The sequence below is a fragment of the Crocodylus siamensis genome, chromosome 15 (assembly GCF_052110815.1).
Source record: "Crocodylus siamensis isolate JL-2025a chromosome 15, ASM5211081v1, whole genome shotgun sequence".
Classification (NCBI taxonomy): domain Eukaryota; kingdom Metazoa; phylum Chordata; order Crocodylia; family Crocodylidae; genus Crocodylus; species Crocodylus siamensis.
The window spans coordinates 31,724,194-31,743,916 of NC_143409.1; the positions used below are offsets into that span (position 1 = coordinate 31,724,194).

General features: G+C 44.6%; 1 protein-coding gene across 1 annotated transcript in view; it reads left to right on the forward strand.

The window, feature by feature from the left end:
- CA12 (carbonic anhydrase 12) overlaps positions 1-19,723 on the forward strand; it is a 68,700-nt gene that overhangs the window by 26,675 nt on the left and 22,302 nt on the right. The window contains exons 2-3 of the mRNA XM_090029590.1: positions 17,230-17,409; positions 18,785-18,927. Of these exons, the coding sequence (XP_089885716.1) occupies positions 17,230-17,409; positions 18,785-18,927 (323 nt within the window). The remainder of the gene's footprint in view (positions 1-17,229; positions 17,410-18,784; positions 18,928-19,723) is intronic.

Genomic DNA, 19,723 nt, shown 5'->3' on the forward strand with positions numbered 1-19,723 from the left:
ACAAATCATGGTGGCTTGGAAATGTGAGCTGAGTGATTCTGGTTTAGAAATAACAATGCAACAAACAGGTACCTCAAAAGGTAGGAAAGGCTCGATTGTTAAACACCTGCATCTCCGTTGAAAGGTTTCTGAAATTTCCTTTTCAACTCTCCAGGGTAAATGCCAAGCCTAACTTATCTGGAGTACAGCAGAACAGGAATGATCAATATGATTCGTTTCATGAAGATGCTGTGACTGGCAGGCAGGTCTGATTACATCACTTGTTTGGGGCTGAGTCTGAGGAGCTTTATAAAAACAAGACCAAAAAGGAGCAGGAGAGAGAGAGAAGAGCAAGAGCTCATTAAAAGTAGCTCTGTGTGCACAGCACTGCTAGCAAGCTATCTTTCAGGTGACTCCTTCAGTGAGGGAAGAAAAGCCTGTGAACTGTTGGGATATTATAAATCTTTCCTTGAGATGTCAGCCAAGAGCTTTAGCAGAATCAAAGTGACTACAGTGCTTTTTCTCTTCCTAAAGATACAACCCTCACTGCAAGCACCATTAAATGGTAAAGTAAAGCCTTTCAGATTTGTATATTACTGCCAATCTTAACATAGTATATGTGCGTGCAGAAACCTGGTTTCTAAAAGGGTATTGATTCATGTGTTACTTGAAATAAGCACTCTTAAGGCAATTTCTCAGAGCAGGTATATTTCCAGGGATAGAGACTGAGTCCAGGTTAAAGACCAGTTGCATGCTTAGTACTGTTTTCTTTGGCACCTATTTGTTCCTTTGGCAGAGAGGCAGAAAGGAGATGCTGCCTATATTAGTGGGATAACCATATTCTTACCCTCAGCCTTTATAGAATAGAGCTCATTTTATTTTTAAAGAGAAGGCAGCCCTTGTTTCTCCTTTCTGACAAGTTAGTTCTTATTTATTCAGGAAAAATAACTGCACAACTATATACAAAATCATGGAGATCTGCAGCAAGAGAACATATTCAGTACCTTTATTCATGAGAGGGAAGTCTGTGTGGTTCAGAGGAACCCTGAGCACTCAGCTTCCTACAGTGTCATTCCAGGACAAACAGTAGATCATGGCAGTTTGTTCACATACCTGATGGGTAGAATTCAGACTTTTAAGGTCAAACTATTATTTCAGGCATTTTTTTCTGAGGGGCTATCATCTTCTCCAGCAGCAACTCTCACCTGTGTGCTAGTGGTTCTCAAACTACCCTGCAGAGGCCTTCTGTGGTAGCTCACAGAATAAAGTATTTGGAAAAAAAGCAGGCGGCTTGAAAGTGAATGCACATCTGGGCTAGGAGAGAAGCTTTCTTATGAAGTCCTCTGGAGAAAACACTGGAAAACACCTATTGTCCCACTACAGCACACACGGTAACTAGCATGTCTGTCAGTCTTTCCCATTTCCTCAGACTGTAAGAGTTTCTGGTGGGGAAACCATCACTCCCCACATACAGTAACTAAGAGCTATCTGCTTCCCCATTTTTCCATTTCAGAGGTACAGTTAGGGAACAGTCCCTCTCCATATGCTTGTGTGATTGGCCACTGCCACTATGTTCCTCCTCCACTTTATGCAGGAACATTACTATATTACTCATCATTCTGTGTCCTTGTACAAACAGAGGAGATTCCCTGCATGAAAAATGAGGAAGAAACAAGAGTTGCCTGCCACTGACAAAGAAGGAGATAAGACAGGCTGTTGACTTGTGTCTAGCTATGGGAGTTGCTGTTCTAAGATACTTTATCCCACAGTTACTGGTATTTTCTAGGTAGATTGGTATTTGTTTTACTACGAACAATGACAACTTTACTGCATGGGCAAATATGCATACCAGCATCACTGCAGCTCTGCCTGTTGCAGTGCAGACAGAGTTAAGGGGCTTTTCTTACATAGCCATCAATTCTGTCTCTGATTTGAATTAGACGACACAATACTGCCTGAGCCCTGTCAACATCAGTTTCTACTGTTATTACCACCCATTGAACAGGAATTGTAGAGCTTCACTAGTTCCTTTTGACTGGGTTACGTGTTGTAACCATGTACCGTACTACATTTCAGAATACTGGAGACCTAGCTAAGTATTAGTAATTGTATAAATACAGATACCAGCTTTCAGATTCTCTTTACTTAGGATGCTTTTCAAAGAATGAACTCAAACTGAATGTGCCCAATCTTAGGCCAGTTGAGATTTGCATTGGTTTGGAACCAGTTCTGCTTCAGGTAAGTCCACCCTTCATGAAAACAAGTGCCCCAGAGTCATAGATTTCTACAGTTGGAAGGGACCGATTAGTCAACGGCAGGTTTGAAGTTTTATAATTATAAGTATGAATATATCCCAATTTTAAAAAAGAATTTGAACAGTTATGAAAAGTTCCACACCTCTGGTCAAATTATTTTAATGGAGTTTTCTTCTGGCAATCAGCAATGGGCTGATTGGGAAAGTGAGATTTTGTTAGCAAGAAATGTGATCCTTTGTTGTGGCTGGCCTTCTCAGATCTTTATATCTATACTACAGTGCTACATGTAATATCAAAACTATATGTAGTATAAGCTTTGCCTGTTGAAAATTATAAACCATGATCCAGATTCAAAGTAGCTTTTAATTGATCCTGGCTAATTACTCATTCTTCAAAATTCTACTTTGACCCCTTGTGTCTGTGTTGGTCTAGTACAGGGGTTTTCAATCTTTTTTAATCAGTGTACTGCCAGCGGCTGAACGCAGAGCTGGGGGGTGCCATGCAGCTGGATATGGAGTGGGGGTAGGAGGGGGGTGACGCATGGCTGGATGCAGAGCAGCAGCAGCCCCCACATGCAAGCTCCACCCCCTGCCACCCATCTGGCTGGCCAGGTGGCGCCTGTGCAGCCTTCAGAGGGGTGCCTTGCCCCTCCCCCCCAGCCCTGTTCCTGGGAGGCAGCAGCATGGGGTTGTGGGTGGCTGCGCTCCATCCTCATCTGCTCATGCGTGCCCCCCTAAGGCCTTCCCACATACCCCACTTTATAACCTCTGGTCTAGTATAAAACTTAGGTTAACAAATTAAAAAAAACAAATTAACAACTCTAAGAAAACTACAGTGTTTTCTGTAGAGAAGTTTGCTATGACACATGGATCTTCCAATGAAACAGAAAGATGTTGCTACAAACTCAGTCCCTCATGCAATGATTTAACTTGGACCACTGACTATTTTAACAAATAAGCTAACAACAGCCACCAAGGTTCTCACAGATCTATTGTCCCATGCCTCACAGAAAGGCACCTTATAGAGCCTCTTAACAAAGTACAACATTTCTTAGCAGCTTCAGGTGGTGAATACGAAAGGTATTTGTGCAGAAAGGACTTCACGTCATTCCTCACTTCAGCAGCTGGCCATGAACATTTTGCTTGGTGCAGGCATGTTTCAACCATCTGAACTATGCATCTGACCCTAATGTCAACAACATGCCATTTATGTTTCTTGATGCAGAAGCCAGAGAAAATAGCTGAGTTCTAAGAGCAGACCGCAGCTGTACCTAAAGCTTTGGGTTTTAAGGAGGTGTGTGCCATGATTCAACTAAGCTAGCCTTGTAGGCAGAACACACAAATAACTAAAACCAAAATTACAGGGGTTCAGTGCTTTCTAATCTTAAAAACTGGCCTACTGGTGTTGCACAGTAGCTGAGAGAGGCAGGTACTATGAAATTTACCAGATCAGTTTAAATTCCAGGTGTTTTTTTAAGTTATAAAGAAACTCACATTTCAAATATTCACAGCTGTGTATTTTTTTTTTTTTAAACAGGAACTAAATGGTCTTATATTGGTAAGTAGTGACTATCTGATTCTTTATTTTGTACTTTTAAGGGGAATTTATCCTGATGAAACCAAAGCAGAATGTGCTTCACCAAGGCTTGGTCCATGGTCTAAGAGCCTTGTATTTAATTGTCAGGGTAATGAAAAGATTTCTTAAAAATATAAATTGGTGCTTTTTAGAGGGATCTACGTGGAGCTGCAAAAATGAAAAGAACTACAATGGGATTATGTAAGAATATGGAACTGCAGAGGTTTGCCAGAGGTGGCATTTTTATTCAGAAGTCTCTCTACATGGTGTAGCCATTTCAGTGGTTCTCAAACTTTTCAGAGTCAGGGCACCCTTCTATAATTTCTTGACTTTGGCAGCAATCCAGTTGAGAACCACTACTGGACTGCCTTAGTAACTAATGTATGCATTGCCAGACTTAAATATACAAGAGTTAATTAGAACAACTGAAGACTGAGCTTTCACGTCCGATTACCTACCCCCTTCATTTTATGCCAGTGAACTCTGTGATGCAGCAGTAAGTACTCTGCTCCTTGATAAGTGCTTGCCCATTTCTGTCTATGCCAGTGACCATGTACAGGCAGCAGGGAGATTTAATAAAGCAAACTCCGAAGCAGATTGCAGAGCAGGCTGATTAACTGTTGGAATGTTACTAGAGAGCATGCCAAAGCATCTTTCTTCCCATCCTGTCTGTGCAGCTCTTAAACCAGATGGATTAAAACTTTGACCAGCATCAGGAAGTTAAAACACAGTTCATTAACTTGCGTTGCTTTCTCCACTGGCTGCAGAAAGGCTATAGGAGCTGCTTTTGATGATCACATACAAAATGTGCTTACTAGAGCTCAAAACAGCTTGTCTATTTCATGCCAGGACCACCCCTTAAAATATTATGAAAGCAGCTTTAATGCAACCAAATGGCATGTAATCAGCAATTATAGTGTCAAGCAAGTACATCATGTCACAGAGACTCAAGAGAGAAGGAGCCAAAAGCAAGACATTTTCCCCACAGGGCAGTGGTTCTCACCTGGGATGCTGTCACTACCACTATCATCATGGTCAGGTGAAACTGTACCACATAGCTCCTGCAGAGCCAGATCAGGAAGCAGCTGCGGCAGGAGTTCCTGTTCTTGCTACAGCCCTTCCCAGTGCAACCCTGCATTGTCTCTCTCAGAAAGAGGCCCATGGGGCAGATGGAACTGTCCTATGTGCTTCCGGGGTTGCACTTGAAAGGGCTGTGGCAAGAACAGGCCTTCCTGCCGCACCTGCTTCCTGATCTGGCTCTGCAGGAGATGTGCAGAGCAGTTGCACCTACCAGTACCAGAGGTAACTGTGTTGTGACGTTCCTGAAAGGGTCTTGTGGCATCCAGTTAAGAACCACTGAGATATGTGCTACAGTTCTGGATCAAAAGACACACCAGGAAGTCTCAGCAAAATTTCATGAGTGCTCATGTTGCTAATCCAGCTGATCTTTATTTCAGCAACCACACCTAAACCCAGATTCTCCCAGTTTCAGAGAGAATTGTTGTGACTGGAGATACAGGCCCCAAAACTTTAGCTAACAAACTGATACTGAAAAAATCTTTTATCAGGATGAGGAGGACATTTTAGGCAGTCCCCTCTGGGCACTGGGTGTTAAACCAGAGGAGCCTTCTGCCAGGCTCTAGCAGCTGTCCAGGAGGAAGACGAGTCAAGTATTCTTTTTTAAAAAACTGAACCAATATTTTTATTCAGTAACTAGGTTCTAATATTTCACACCCATTAAGAAGCAGGAAGGATTAAGAATCTCTGAAAAAGCCTTGTTCTCAGCTTTAAGTGCTGCTCCAAGCAAACTCACTGCTAATAGCTCCTCTGTTTGGCTGTATGCCAATTTAATCAATTCATTTGCATAAACAGGAGGAAAAAAATGTCTAGGATCTTCTCAGCTTGCGGCTGCATATCTGTTGGGTTCATCTGTCTAATCCTCATATTTGCATTCATATTTTCAAATGCTCATATTGAAGAAGACTTAGAGACGTCCTTTCATAAAAGTCAAGATTCTCCTTTACAAGAGCAAAGGACTCCTTGGTCAGCCACGTACTTCAACCCATCTATACATTAATAAGGAAAGCAAGATATGTTTTTCAATATGTGATGTAGAATGGCTGCCCTTTATATCAGCAATAGGGGTTGTCTCACCATTTAATTTATACTATATTGTGATCCTCTGTAAAGGGAGCGTAGAAAATTTGCTTCTCAGAAAACTTACCTCACCATTGCACATTAAACACCACTGAACCTGCAGTGAGGATTCCTAACACCTACTGGAGGAAGAGTTTTTCGAAGTTAAAGTTTTTTAAATAACTATTCATCTAATAATTTTTCGTGTCAAAAAGATTAGAGGAGAACTTGAATTTGCAATTAAGTATGATTTGAATGCAACTGCAGTGTTTGTTAGAACTCTTACTTGGTTATATAGGAACAAACAATGCATGTGTGACCTCAAAGTTAGTGAAAAGTTTTGCTTACGTTATTCTACTGCATATTGACGTGATTCCTCCCCTCTTTAACCCTATTACCCTTCCATCACACAATGTCACATACTAAAAGAAGTCAGCAGGGAGGGAAAACAGAACAGTATTATGCTCATTATGATCTTTGATCTCAAGGTGAGGGCACAGTGATAGAAGACAGGAAAAAACCATGAGTTGCATGAGTGATGTTAGAGAAGGGGATGCTGTCAGTGAGCACAATCACTCTTTGTTTAACAGAACAATGGGTAGAGCTAAATGCTAGTGCTGCCAAGCAGCAGTGACATTACAGTCTAGAGTGGGAACATTTCATGTCATTGTGCTTGACAAAGTAGTACTTTTCAGAACCATCTTCGAAACGGTTAGAATCAGATTTCAGTAAGTAGTTCATGCATCATGTGCACACACAGTGAGTAATAAATCCTGTTTGCAAATAGTATTTAAAAAATAGCCAAGCAAACCAGAAGCGTAAGCTCACTGACAACTGCGTGATGTCTGAGATTGGAGTCCAGTCCACCTTGTTCTCCCATGCCTGCAGCACTAGTAGTAATAGATAGCTCAGTATTAGTTAAAACAGAGTCCTGCACTAGGTGATGCAGGGCCTCGCTATTCTTGTGGAACTGCAGCATTTACTGGAAGAGATACGAACTTTCCACGGAAGTCTCCGGCGTTGTGGTGAAGTACTGCCATTGTTCCTGCGTATATGGTAGCATGTAAGCCTCTGCTTCACCAGCTCGGTTGGCTGTGCAGGAAAGACTATCAATTTGCTTCTTCCCTACACTCTGTCATGGCTCATTCCAAGAAGGGAGCAGGGATTGCTATTTTTCCCAATCCCTGGGGAGGACAAGAAGGAAAGGCTCCTTCTACAGAAATAGCTAGCACTGATATGCTAAGAAACAAGACTTTATTGTGACATTAATTTTCCAACTCCAGTGCCGGGCAGTATGACCATAACGCTGCTGGGCTTGCTTGAGTTTTATGCATGCAAGTCACAGGGTGGGAGCAAGGAGATGGCACAAAATGAGAATGCAGCCTGAGTTTTGATAGTGGCTGTTTAGCTCATTGCAGACCAGGTCATGAGTATTGCTCAAGTAGTTCTTACTCGTATTTTATTTACAAGCTTCTACTATACCACTGCCAGATTACTTTTCACACTTGGGCCTACTTGTGGTGTATAAGGAAACATGCGTCTAGGAACCAGAAGTTGCTCGCTGGGCCAGGAGGTGGCTTACAGTTCTAGATCAGGGGTGGGCAAAATAGAGGGGCAGCCTGGGCATAGCATGGTGGCCAGACTCGGCTTCCCAGCAACCCCTGAGGCAGCAGCTCACTCTGCCTGGCTGCCACTGCCAGTCCACGCTGCCCCCACCGCTATGGGCACTGGACAGAATCAGCAGGCAAGGTCTCTATGGAGATTGGTCCGGGACCCCCATGGGCAGGGCACACTTGGCCAGATGGACGGGAGGGGCCCACAGGTGGGTGGGGAGCAGGACAGGTGGATAGGTCTGGGGCTGGGATTGCAGGGTGGTGATAGTACAGGGCTTGATCCACTCTGTCCCTACTCATGCAGAGTGGATCAAGGCTCTGCCCCAGCCCTGGCCCCACACTGTCACTGCCCCATGATCCTGGCCTTGCCCACCCATCCCACTTCCAGATGCCATTCCCTGCCTATGGTCCCATCCCATCTGCCTACCTGAAAGCAACCTGCCTGCAAGTGTCCTGGGCTGGTCTCCAATGAGAACTTCCCTGCTCTGTCTGGTACCCTGCCCCTCCAGCAGTGGGTGTGGGGCAGATGGGCTCAGGACCACATAGGATCGATTGCCCTCCACCCTCACCTGGCTGGGTCAGCACTCCTTCCTTCCTTGGCCCCACAACATTTCATAGATTTCATAGACATTAGGGCTGGAAGGGATGTTGGAAGATCAAAGCTAGCCCCTTCCCCAAGGGCAGGAAGTCAGCTGGGGTCATAGGATCCCAGCAAGATAAGCATCCAATTTGCTCTTGAAGGTGTCCAGTGTAGGTGCTTGAACCACTTCCGATGGCAGGCTGTTCCAGACCTTGGGAGCTCAGACAGTAAAGAAATTCTTCCTTATGTCCAGCCTCAAATAGTCTTGCAGTAGTTTATAACCATTCGATCTCGTCATCCCCTGGGGCACTCTGGTGAACAAACGTTCCCCCAGATAATGGTGGTCACCCCGATAAACATATAGGTGGCCATCAGATAGTCCCTGAGCCTGCACTTTTCCAGGCTGAAGAGGCCCATGGCTCTCAGCCTGTTGTCATAAGGTCTGTTTTCCTGACCTCTGATCATGCACATGACTCTCCTCTCCACTCTCTCAAGCTTCTCCACATCCTTTTTGAATTGTGGAGCCCAAACCTGGATGCAGTACTCCAGCTGCAGCCTCACCAAGGCTGAGTACAAGAGGAGAATGACGTCCCAGGAGTTGCTCGAGAAGCATCTATGGATGCAAGCCAGCATTTTGGTCGCTTTACTAGCCGCAGCATCACATTGCAGGCTCATGTTCATCGTGTGGTCACTGATGACCCCCAAGTCTCTTTCTTCTGTAGTGCTAGCCAGCACTGCCCAGCCTATAAGGATGCTGCAGGGTTTTCCACCCAAGGTGGAGAGCCTTGCATTTTTTGGTGTTAAACACCATCAGGTTCTTGTCCACCCATTTGCTGAGCCTGTCTAGGTCAGCCTGGATCACCCTCCTGTCCTTTGGTGTGGATGCTTTGTCCCAAAGTTTGGTGTCATCAGCGATGGGCAGGCAGTGTGGGGAGGCAGTCAGGAAGGCCAACCGTACCTTGTCATGCATCCACAGATGCATCGCGAGCAGGTCCAAAGAGGTGATCCTCCCCCTCTATGCAGCACTGGTCAGGCCGCAGTTGGAGTACTGCATCCAGTTCTGGGAGCCGCACTTCAAGAGGGATGTGGACAGCATGGAGAAGGTCCAGAGAAGGGCCACTCGCATGATCAGGGGACAGCAGGGCAGGCCCTACGAGGAGAGGCTATGGGACCTAAACCTGTTCAGCCTCCAAAAGAGAAGGCTGAGAGGGGAATCTAGTGGCCTGTTATAAGCTAGTCAGGGGGGGATCAGCAGGCATTGGGGGAGTCCCTGTTCCCCCCCGAGCACTGCCAGGAGTGACCAGGAATAAAGGTCACAAGCTGGCAGAGGGTAGATTTAGGCTAGACATCAGGAGGCGCTACTTCACGGTCAGGGCGGCTAGGGTCTGGAACCAACTACCAAGAGAAGTGGTGCAGGTTCCTACCCTGGGGGTTTTTTAAGAGGAGGTTAGATGAACACCTAGCTGGGGTCGTTTGACCCCAGTACTCTTTCCTGCCATGGCAGGGGGTCGGACTAGATGATCTGCTCAGGTCCCTTCCGACCCTAGAAACTATGAAACTTGGCCAGTCCGCTTCTGACACCAATGTCCACATCATTAATGAAGATTTTGAACAATACGGGTCCAAGGACAGAGCCTTGGGGGACCCCACTGGTCACAGGGCACCATGACAATTGACTTCTGTCAATTACCACCCTCTGGGTCTGACCACAGAGCCAGTTCTCCAGCCGGGGGATCATGGTGGACCCAAGGTCAAAATTGGCCAGTTTGGCCAAGAGGTGATCATGGGATACCAGATTGAAGGCTTTTTTGAAGTCAAGGTATACAGCATCAATCTCTTCTCCCTTGTCCAGGTGATAGGTCACCTGGTTGTAGAAGGTAATGAGATCGGTCAAGCAAGACCTACCTTCAACAAACCCATGCTGTCTATCCCTCAGGATGTTGGCATCGGCCAGTCCATTAAGGATGGCCTCCTTAATAAACTTTTCTAAGACCTTCCCTGGGAAAGAAATCAGGTTGACTGGCCTATAGTTAGCCGGATCCACTTTCTTCCCTTTCTTGAAGATAGGCACCACATTGGCCTTTGCCCAGTCTTCAGGCACTACACCAGAGCGCCAGGAGTTTTAAAAGATCCGTGCCAGAGGCTGGGCTATGATGCTCGCAGCTCCCTGCGGTGTAGATTGTCAGGGCTGGCCGACTTGAAGGTATCTAGCTTCTCAAAGTGTTCCTTCACAAGGTCAGTATTAATGGAGGGCAGGGGATCTCCCTCACCCAGACTTCCCTGTCCCATGGTTGGCATAGGCGTCCCATGGGACTGACGAAAGACCAACACAAAGTACCCATTCAATAGGTTGGTTTTTTCCTGGGTGTCAGTTGTCAGCTGTCCCATCTGGTTCAGCAGGGGTCTAGTGTTGCCCCTGCTTTTTCTCCAACTTCCCACATAACTGAAAGAGGACTTCTTATTGTCCTTGATGCTCAAAGCTAGTTGGAGTTCAGTTGCAGCCTTGGCTTTCCTGGTTCACTCCCTGCAGGACCAGACCAGTGCATAATATTCCTCCTTGGAAGTGAATCCCATCCTCCATCCTTTGTAGGCCTTTCTTTTTCACCTCAGGAGGTCTGCTAGGTCCCTGGAGAGCCAGGGGGGCTGCTGTGCCCTCTTGCTGCCTTTCCTCCGAGATGGAATAGACTCAGCTTGTCCTTTGAGGATCACTCCCTTGAAGAGCAACCACTGTTCCTGAACTCCCCTCCCCCTGGGGTCATGGTCCCTTAGAGCCTCACTGACAAGCCTCCTGAGCTTGCCAAAGTTGGCTTTCCTGAAGTCAAAGACTTCCGTGTTGCTGACTGACTTGCCAGCTTTACGACGGATGGTGAAGGTGATCAGCTCGTGGTTGCTGTCACTGAGCTTCCCATCAATCACTAGGTTGACGATTACATCATCCCCAGTAGCCAGTACCAGGTCGAGCAGCGCTTTACCTCTCATTGGCCCGTAGACTTCTTGAGTCAGGTAGGGGTCATTCACGCACAATAGGAAGCTTTGCGACCACTTGGATTTTGCTGAGTGATCCTCCTATGAGATGTCTGGGTAATTGAAGTCACCCATGACAACAATGGTCCTGGAGCATGCGGCCTCAGCCAATTCCCAGGCAAACTCCTTGTCAAGATCTTGACTTTGGATGGGAGATCTCTAGTAGACTCCCACCATTGTGTCCCCTGTGCCATGTTCCCCACAGATTTTAACCCAGAGGGTCTCCAGTCATCCACCCTGGTCACCAACATCAGCTTGCAGGGACGCGTAGCTTTCCTTAGCATAGAGAGCTACAACCCCGCCCCTTTTATCTACTTGATCCTTCCTGTACAAGGTATAGCCATCTATACCTGTGGTCCAGTCATGGGTGGAGTCCCACCAGGTCTCCATTAGCCCTATGACGTCGTAATTAAACAGCTCACTTAAACTCCTTAAGTGGCCCTCCAGTCCAAAAAACTGCCCGCTCCTGTTCTAGATGAAAACAATGAGGCCCTAGAGTACACTACACCAAGGTGGAAGTCATGCCTTGAGTCTCCACATTATGTTATCAAGGTGGCAGGGGTCCCTTCCCCTCCTAGGCAACCAGGGACAGCAGCAAGGGGCATCCATGCATTATATCTCTAATTCAATAGTGAGCCAGACTGACCCCTAGTATAGAGAGATGCAGCTTCCCTTGACTTCTCTGCCATATGTCGGGGTGAACCTGGCTCACATATGGGAAAATCTTGCAATGAATGTGTCACAGAAGTAGTTGGGAAATACTTTACACCTGCAATCAGTTTCATAATCACAAGATATTTCAAGAGGCCAGCTCTTTCAAGTGACAGCTCTGATGTATGAAAATGAGGAAGGCTATATGACTCCAAAAAAGGGTTCTCATAAAAAAATTGGTTTCCTGCAAAAGAACAAATAGATGAGATGGTTGAAGTAGCAGTGGAAAACAGGCTGGAATTTCTGTCATTTAATCCCCATTAGCTGTCATTCTTTCCTTACCAGAAATGTCCCTACAAGGTCATTATTAGGCATAAAGACTTCAATAACCGGAACATTTACCAGAACAATTCACCTCTATCTGAACTCCTGACATGGGATAAAAGATGTAGAAGTTTCTATATCCTGTTACTAATCCCCGAACTCATCTAATCCCTCCAAAAAGTAGTTTCAGAAAAAAGCATATTGCACTTCATAATGTGGCTTCCAACGGATGGAGTCAAATTCCTGTTTTACCAATAAAGACCAGTAATTTAACTATCATATTGGTATCATAACCTATTAAACTAGTGTCTTTCTGAAAACCCATAATAGTAATGAGGCTTATGAAGTCAGTGGAGCCTTGCCTACATTACAACCTTTCTTCTAGTTTTCAAGCACTTCTGGAAGAATTAGTTTAGATTGCAACTGATTTTTTAGGATTATGTCACAAAGCCTAGAATTACACTGGTCCTGATGGCTTTATATTGTTTATGCCTACAAGAACCAGATAAGTTTTGTATGAAGGATGGCTGCAAGGTCATTCCCATTCAGTCTGAAACCCATGAATATGGCTGAAATCTATTCTGCATGGATTTATCTGCATGAGGACCCTCAGGAAATTTTGGACACATGAAATATGTCCACCACTCATCACACGTAAGCTAAAGCATTATTAAGCCATGAATAGATGCTCCCATTTACAAGTAAAGATGTCTAAGTTTGCTATAGCTTAATCCTCCACAGAAAAGTTAAAACATAAATTATTGTTCTTGCACTATAATTTAGGATTTGTACATCAAGTCTCAGGTTCAGGATGAGCTGGATTATGTCTCTGTAGTATATCTGTTCCCATAAACCTGTGAAAAATAGCACATATCTTAAGATTACTTTCCTATGTTCTTTTGGAAGTGACTAAACAGACCTAGCCACATTTGAAATATATCAGGCAAATCTAAATGAGAAATCAAAACGATTGGCAATCAAATGGAGAAAAAGATATAGATGATTTCTCCCTGCTGCATATATAGTATAATTCTTTTTCAGCAGTTCTCCCCAAAACGTTAGGCATCATGCTACGCATTATCTGCCTGTAGATTGCACAGGGGACAGTCATTCATGCCAGGTATCAATCGAAATCTTGTCATATGGCCAAAATTAGATTAGCATGCAGAATACCATTTAAAGGAACATCAATGAAAGGAACAGGAACAAAGCCACTACAATTAGAATGACTGACCATTTTGCTGCTGTCTAAAAGAACCCTATCACATAATTGCAGACATAGCAAAATACAAGTAATTGAAGCATAATTTCAGGGGGTAAAATCTATTCTTTTAGGGATCACACTTTCAACCATGCACACAAATGACTTGATTTGTACAATCAGTCCCAAACAGCTACCAAACTGATAAATCAAAATTTTTAACACTTCCTTCAATCATGCCAGTGCAACTGTCTGGCTAAAGTACAGAATGACAAAGAATTAAACTCAGTGCATGAGTGTATTAAACTCAGTCAGGTATTCCTAAGAGCTTCATACTTTGCGGAGAATACTAGTTAAATAATCAGTGGGTGCATCTACACAAGACGCTTTACTGAGAGCCGACTAACTAGTTCTGCAGTAAAGATACATGCGCGGAGCTATTAGGCTGCAGTAAACTAATTAACTCCACTGTAGCCTAGTACTGCCCGACACAAATACTACCCCCCAAGTACTATCATAGAATCAATGAGTCGGAAAAGACCTAGACAGATCATCTAGTCTGACCCCCTGCCGTGGGCAGGAAGGAGCGCTGGGGGTGGCAGGGGTCATAAGACCCCAGCCAGGTGCCTATCCGGTCTCCTCTTGAAGATTTCCAGGGAAGGTGAGAGCACCGCCTCCCTGCGAAGCCTATTCCAGGCTCTGGCCACCCTTACAGTGAAGTAGTGCTTCCTAATATCTAACCTAAACCTATCCTCTCTCAGCTTGTGACCATTGTTCCTGGTGACTCCAAGGGGGCCCCTGGTGAACAGACTTTCCCCGAGTCCCCTGCTGCTGGCCCCTGATAAAGTTGTAGGCAGCCGCAAGACCCCCCTCAGTCTCCTCTTGTGGAGACTGAAGAGATTCACGTCCCTCAGCCTCTCCTCATAGAGCCGGCCACGGAGGCCCCCAACCATACAAGTGGCCTCCTCTGGACCCTCTCCATGTTCTCCACGTCCTTCTTGAAGTGCAGCGCCCAGAACTGGACACAGTACTCCAGCTGCGGCCTGACCAGTGTCACAGAGGGGGAGCAAGACCTCTCTGGACCTGTTAGTGATGCCTCTGTTGGTGCAGGACAGGGTGTGGTTGGCTCTGCTTATTGCTTCGTTGCATTGGCAACTCATATTCATCCTGGAGTCAATCCTGACTCCAAGATCCCTCTCTGCCTCTGTGCTGCTGAGAGGGTCAGCCCCTAACCTATAACCATAATGCTGGTTCCCTCTCCCCAGGTGCAGCACCTTGCACTTGTCCTTGTTGAACCGCATCCTGTTCAGATCCCCCTACTTCTCTAACCTATCCAGGTCTGCCTGGATGCGGTCCCTGCCTGCCGGTGTATTCACTTTACCCCACAGCTTGGTGTCATCAGCGAACTTGAACAGGGTACTCTTCACATCCTCGTCCAGGTTGCTAATGAAGATGTTGAACTTAGAAGGCAAGCTCATTTTACTAGCTCAGAGGAAAGGTATAAACATTTACATTTGACATATCTATTTCCTATTTCTCTTTTAGTTGCTTAACACAAGATATTTAGGCAGGAATACAACAGTGTGATCGAGTATAAACCATGAATGTTTGTGTTATGGCAAGAAGACTATTTCTATTGTGCCTAAAGCAGAGGTACTGACTTGGTAAAAACACAAGATTTCTCTTTAAATCAAACAGTAGATTATGCTTTATAAATCCCAGATGCACCACTTTGCTTAGCATTTCCTATTGATTACCTCTAGAAACCTCCAGGATTTCTGAATACAGGAGAAATTGCCATTCCTGGGAGATCCATTCTGGAGATACCTATGAATGGCAAAATTCACGAATACTGACGGGGCTCCCCATCAGACCCCACAGCCACTCCCCCGAGAAGCTGGAAGCGCAGGGCTTCCCCACAGCACTTGGGGACCCCCTGCGGGGGAAAAGATGCCACTGCCTCCCTCCCCATCCCCGGTGCTTGCTCTCCGCCCACCCACCCGGCTCTGCCCTCCCCCTCTGCCCACCCAGCTCTCCGCTCTTCCGCCCTGTGCAGCACTCCATGCCTGCTTATGCAGAGACAGGAGCTCGGTGCAGCACCAGAGGGAGCTGTGGTGGCACTTGCCCCGACCCACCCCATTGGCACAGTGCACTATGAATATTCAAATCCGCAAATAGGGGATTCAAGAATAGCAAGGGTTTCCTGTAGTCCTTTAGAGGTATTACTGTTTGTTCTTGCTGGGCGCATCTACATGTGATGCTACAATCACCATAGTGATGAGCTATAGAGATGTAGCGCCCATGGGTGTCTACATGTGACTAGCAGCTACTTCACCATAGCAGTGCACTCCCTCAGTATAGTGCACTGCTACGGCAAAGTAGCAGCTAAAAATATCTATGCACCATGCATATGGTGCAGTACAGGCAGTTATTGCACTGTGCTTTAGTACTTTGAAAAAGAAGTACTAAAGCAAGGCACAGTAACAAGTAATAGGACAATGTGTAGATGCACCCTGTGTAGAGCAGTGGTTCTCAACCTTTTAAGATTTGAGGCACACATAATTAGGCTCAAGGCACCCCTTGGAAAACTAGCTCTTAGGTTTTATTCATTTTTTAATATGGAAAAAATAGAGCAATTCTTCTGTTGCAAAGAACTAAGACAGACCACAACAGGTCAAAATGTTTTTGACACTATGGATTTCTATTTGAAATTTCTAGATTTATCTTCATAATCACATATAGGTATTCACACATCAGCAGTCCTAATATTGCCATTGTTGTTGTTGACGATCCCTCACATTGAAGGATGATTTTTCCCACAGGTCAAGTAAAGGATTGTAGACGAGCTAATATTGTACAACACCCTTAAAAGGATCCTGTGGTACTCTGTTTGAGGACCACTGCTGTAGAACACCTAGGTGCCTAACCCTAAATTGCTCTTAGCTGAATCTCTCCATTGACTTTATAGAGGTCTTAGGCATCCAAATTGGTCAAGCTGGATCATCCTCCAGGGTAAATAACCTAATACTTTGGTGCTGCAATACCTAGGAGCAGCTGCCTAAGAAACCAATTTAAATCCTGCCTACATCACATTGTCTCACTTGACCACTTTCCATAACTCAGTAATGTAATGAACAACCAATGGCGAACTCTGGATCTAAGTTCCAAAGAGATCTATGAAACGCTTTAAATTTGACTTGTAACAAAAGAACTATTTAGCTCCTAGTTAAAAATATCGCTAGTTCATTTATATGCAAGTTAGAGCGTATATTTAAGATGCACAAATGTGTGCGTGCGCGTGCACACACACACACACGTAATCTAAATTCTCTGAAGGTTTTGCCTGTTCGAGGGTCAGGGTGACCAAATGCAAGGTCACATACAGATTTACATCTCCTTATCAGTGATCACTAAGTAGAAGTGAATGTAATAGGCATTTTTGTACCAGAAGCTCTTATTAATGGTAAGTAAAACTCAGGTGTTTGAGAATTTAATTTGTTTTGAATGGCAATCAAAAACATGAATTCTTAGCCAGAACTAAAAGCTGTATGGGTCTGCCTGTAAGTCTCCCTTAAGCAGCCTCTTACATGTGACTTGTGGTGCATCTGCCTTGAGAAACAAACCACTTACATGAATAGATTACGTTACAGAAATTTGGACCTAGTAAAAAACTGAACATGTGAAATTGAAAATTGGTTAGTGTAGCAAACCATGTTTTTAAATCCAGAAAATGACAGTGGGATCCTGCCCAAGTTTGGAATAAAGGTTCTGGGAAAACATGAGCTCTTACATTATCCAAAACAGATGATCCACACCAAGCTGTTATTATGTAGGGAAGGCATCAACATGGGCACCAATAACCATGTTAACTTTCTCTGTTAACTTTCTCAGGTCCTGATGGAGAAACAACCTGGCCCCAAAAGTATCCATTTTGTGGAGGAGGATTCCAGTCTCCAATAGATCTTCATAATAATATTCTTCAATATGACTCTACTCTCTTGCCTTTAGAGCTCGTAGGTTATAACATGTCCACCACTGACCAACTTCCATTAACCAATAATGGTCATTCAGGTAAGAAAACCAAATAGGCAGGTAAGAATTTGAAAGAGTTATTGGATTTCATAAACCCGTATTTTAATGTGTTAATTACTTAAATTATTGCATGAAGTGAAATTCAGCTATAATGTACCAAACCTTTGAAACCGAATACAAACGTTTAAAGATAGCCACCTAAAACACCTGGTAAGTTATACAACTTTATCATAATCATGAAACTTAAAATTAATTCTTTTAGGTCCTTAAATTAACGTTTAGCAACTCATAGAATTCTATAAACTTCTGAAAAGGTTTTCTAGATTATCTGGTTCAAATATTGAGAAACAGGAACAGACCTTGTGGCTTTGTTTATAAATCACTAAAATCTGCATGAAGCAATCTAAAATCTAAAATCTGCATGAAGGATAATAGAAGTGGCTCAAATACATTTAAAACCAATCAACAACACTGGGCTTTACCATATGGCTCTATTACTGGTGTTAAGACAGAAAACTTCTTTGATCGTGGGAGAGCAGTATATATATAAATCATCAGGACCAGCTTACACACATACTTATTACACTCCATCAGAGAACCAGAAATCACAAGAAACCTAAGTATCTATTACATCAATGCAATCCAGAGTACCCATAAGCTAGCTCCTGGAACAGCAACAATTCTTCAGCAGTTTTCCTTACTACTACAAAACCATTACAAAACATTATAAAGGGGCTTCAGTCTCTGCTCCTCCCCTTCCTGCTTTGTTGAAAAAAGCGTGACAGGTGAACCTCTTTTCTCACTCTTTCAGTGGGGTTAACCTGGTTTCCCCACTGTACAGGTAAGGGCATGAGCCCAATCCTGAGTCCACTGTACAGGTAAGGACAAATCTCCTAGGGCCTGATTTCTGGTCTCTCTTTCCCCCTCACCCAGGAGGAGTGGACAGGTGGTTCTTTGTTGGGATTCCAGGGATATTTTCTTCAAGAAAAACTTTGAAAAAACTAATTATGTCTCAAATATGGGGGGGGGAAACAAGAGATGAAAAGCACACAATCTTTTTTTGCTTCACAGATCCCCTTTACTAAGACTGGGGTCATTTTGCAGTCTCCAGGGAAGAGAAGGTATTCCAGCAGCCATAGAGAAATCACAATTCTCAAATTCAATTCAAATTCCGTGGAGTTCCAAGAGAACTGAAGATAAAATGTTCTAAACTTCTTTGAACAACCTAAAAAGGCTCAACACTGCTAAAACACTAATCTTTAAGTTATTAAAACATGAAATGTGTAGGATTCCGTGTTGAGCACCTCAATGGTTCAATCTCCTATTGTAATACTTTGCATCCAACAGTGTCAGACATGTCCTACACTTGTACACTGTGGTATCATCTTCTCCCATATTTTTGGTCTAATTGCAGTGAGAGTGGGTCTGCCTCCTACCATGTACATCAGAAACCTCCCTTTCCAGTACACTGCAACTCAGCTTCACTTACACTGGGGAAACAGAAAGAAGCCAGAAGGCTCAGAGCATACAATCCATGGGAAGCATTTTGCAGCAGAGGTAAGAAGCTTAAATCAGTGAAAAGGAAAATGGAAGTTGGACAAACGCTAATTCACAGATTCACAGAAGTTTAGAGCTGGAAGGGACCTGGTGAGATTATTGAGTCCAGCCCCCCTGCTCTGGGCAGGAAAGACTGCTGGGGTCAAATAATCTCAGCAACGTATGCATCAAGTCTCCTTTGAAAATCTCCAGGGTAGGTGCCTGCACCACCCCCACTGGGAGTCTATTCCATAGTCTGGTCACACGAACTGTAATGAAGTTATTTCAAAATGAAAAGTGTAGCTTGATTAATTTACTTTGGCATAAAGCAGGCCCAGGCATTTATTGAAGCAGCTGTGTCTTTAATATTTAATATATGACTGTCCAGTTTCTAAGCAGCTGGGGGTCAAATGCCCTATTGACCACACTAGCAGGGCTACACACCAACAGACTGCATTAGAGCAAGCCGCAGACCCCCCAGAGCTACATGCTGTGTGGATGCCCCCCGCTGCTGCACTGTGAGGGTACCCTCCCACCGCTGTACCATGTGGCCCCAGACTCACTTCCTTAGCTCCCCTGGCTGCGACACACTGCATTGGCCTGCCTGCTGCGTCCAGAGGAGGGAAGAGGACCCTGGACACTCTCTGGCTGCTGCTGCAACAGCAGCAATGGGTGAAGTGGTGGCCAGGCAGGAGCCCAGGGACTGCAACTTGACCCCTCATGTGCTGCCAGTTAGACAGCCTTGTCGTAGATCAACTTTTCACGTTCTGGGTAGTCATGTGGTTGATGGAAGTCAATCGCCATGGTGCCCTGTGAC